The sequence below is a fragment of the Apodemus sylvaticus genome, chromosome 18, assembly GCF_947179515.1.
Source record: "Apodemus sylvaticus chromosome 18, mApoSyl1.1, whole genome shotgun sequence".
Taxonomy (NCBI): domain Eukaryota; kingdom Metazoa; phylum Chordata; class Mammalia; order Rodentia; family Muridae; genus Apodemus; species Apodemus sylvaticus.
In genome coordinates, this window is record NC_067489.1 from 42161645 (window position 1) to 42164054 (window position 2410).

The 2410-nt window shown below is 45.4% G+C and overlaps 1 protein-coding gene across 1 annotated transcript; it reads left to right on the top strand.

The window, feature by feature from the left end:
- Positions 1 to 1394: 1394 nt before the first annotated feature.
- Positions 1395 to 1793, top strand: LOC127668858 (60S ribosomal protein L28-like). The gene has a single exon (XM_052162677.1). The coding sequence runs from the start codon at positions 1395 to 1397 to the stop codon at positions 1791 to 1793; it is 399 nt and encodes a 132-aa protein (XP_052018637.1).
- Positions 1794 to 2410: the final 617 nt, after the last annotated feature.

A 2410-nucleotide genomic window follows, 5' to 3' on the forward strand; every position in this document is an offset into this window, starting at 1 on the left:
GAGTATGTGTGTTCATGTGTGTGTGCCAGTGTTTCTCATGCTTTTCTTTGTTATTTTTAAATCTGATTTGCTTGCTTTTTTGTATGTTTGTGCATTTGTTTTCTTTTTCTTTTTCTTTTATTTTTTTTTTACTTTATTCTTTAATCTTTTTTTTAATAGTCCAGACTTTATCCCCCTGCAGGTCCACCCTCTGTTTCACATCCCATACCTCCTCCCCCACCTCCAAGAGGAGATCCCTACCTTCCCACCCCCATCCCAACAGACCTCCCCAAGGCCCCAAGTCTCTTTGAAGGTTAGGTACATATTCTCTGAATCCAGATACAGCAGTCCTCTGTTGAGGGCCTCATATCAGCTGGTGTATGCTGCCTGGCTGGTGGCTCAGTGTCTGAGAGATCTCAGACAGGGGGTCCAGGTTAGTTGAGACTGCTGGTCTTCATATAGGGCCACCTCCTCCTCAGACTCTTCCAGTTTTCATTGGAATCCAGCTCAAGGGGAGGCCCCAAGGCCTGACACTATTACGGATACTATGGTGTGCTTACAGACAGGAGTCTATCATGACTGCCCTCTGAAAGACCCATTTGTTTTCTAAAGAGAAGGAGAAGAGGGTATGGAGTTGAGTGAATAAAGAGGTGGAGAGGCTCTGGGAGGTCTTGGGGAGGGGGACACAGTCATCAGAATATATTGCATGAAAAACATTTATTTTCAGTTAATAACTAACTACAACTCTCCACATGTTTACCACAGCAGACACTGTGTTGTGTGTTCTCACAGTCAGCAGAACATCCAGTCAGCTCCCACCCTTGCTTGTTGCCCTGCCCCACTGAAAGCGTCTGTGCTTAACAGGCAGCATTTGGGTTTCAGAATGCTGCTCTGAAATCCCCAGCAGTAATTTGCTCCATCCCTGCGACTGGATACAGTGTGGTGCTATTTAGAGTGAAGAAGAAGGAAACTCGAGGCTTTGCAATGTGCAAACTATAATTTCAGCATCAATTTTCAGAAATTGTTCTGTTAGAGGCGGGGAAGAAGCAACGTCCCTAGAAGGTTCAGTGCTGTGCTATTTTTATGCTTCTCTCTAGGCATTTCGTGTGAAGAAATGAGCTTCTTTTCTGCTGCTGAGAGCTCAGTTTGCTTTACACTCAAGTGGAAAAGGATCTACCACACAGGATGGTGCTGTGACTGTGACATCAGGACGCCAAGTTATGCATTGTGCCCTTTTGATCATTCTCAGAGATTATTGAGGCTCGTAAGTAAGGCAGCATTCAACTACACCAGAGAATTTTAAGAAGACATTTGTACCAACGACTTTTGTGTCCCTGTAAAGGAATTTCTGATAGAAGCAACTCAAAGAAAGACTTGCTCTCTCTCTCTCCAGCATAGGGAAAGGAGCCGCCGCCATGTCCGCGCAACTGCAGTGGGTGGTCGTTCAGAATTGCTCCAGTTTCTTTATCAAGAAGAATAAGCAGACGTACACCACGGAGTCCAATAATCTGAAGACCCCAAACTCCTTCCGCTACAACGGGCTAATTCACCGCAAGACGATTGGAGTGCAGCCCGCAGCTGATGGCAATGGGATCATGGTAGTTATGCAATGCAGATCCCGTCAGCGAAAACCTGCCACTTATTACGTGAGGACCACCATCAATAAGAATACTCAGGCAACCCTCAGCTGCTTAAGGCACAAGGACCGCTCTGATATGCATATGGTGCCCATCCAAAGAGTCGGTGCCATACTTAGAAGCCAGAAACCTGTGGTGGGGAAGAGGAAACGGACCTGTCCCACCAAGAGCTCCTGAGCCCTACACCCCAGAAGCAATGACGAGTCTACTGACTTGTTCACTGACCTAAGAGAGAGAGGGGGGGGGAGAGGAAGAGAGGAAGGAAGGAAGGAAGGAGGGAAGGAAGGAAGGAGGGAAGATTTGCCTTGGCTAATGGTTACAGGGGCTCAGTGTCTCCGTGGCAGAGAAGGTGACACACCGCAGCTCTGATTTTGGAGGCATGGAGTGGAGCCTGTTCATATCACCGTGGGGTGGGGCAGTTAGCAGGAATTGAGGCCTGAGCCAAGGAGCCAAACAACAAGCTTTATATATCCTTACAAACCAATGTTCACTGGTAAGGCTGCATGTCTCAAAAGAACGACGGGCTCCCAGAATTCCTAGGAATTATAAAATAAATACAAATGATTTTGTAAAAAAAAGAAAGAAAGAAAGAAAGAAAGAAAGAAAGAAAGAAAGAAAGAAAGAAAGAAAGAAAGAAAGAAAGAAAGAAAGAAAGAAAGAAAGAAAGGAAGGAAGGAAGGAAGGAAGGAAGGAAGGAAGGAAGGAAGGAAGGAAGGAAGAAAGAAAGAAAGAAAGAAAGAAAGAAAGAAAGGAAGGAAGAAATGCCTCTATAAAATATGGTTTTCCTAAAGATG

Coding starts and splice junctions, on each gene's coding strand:
- LOC127668858 (XM_052162677.1), top strand. CDS start 1,395: ATGTCCGCGCAACTGCAGTGGGTGGTCGTTCAGAATTGCTCCAGTTTC.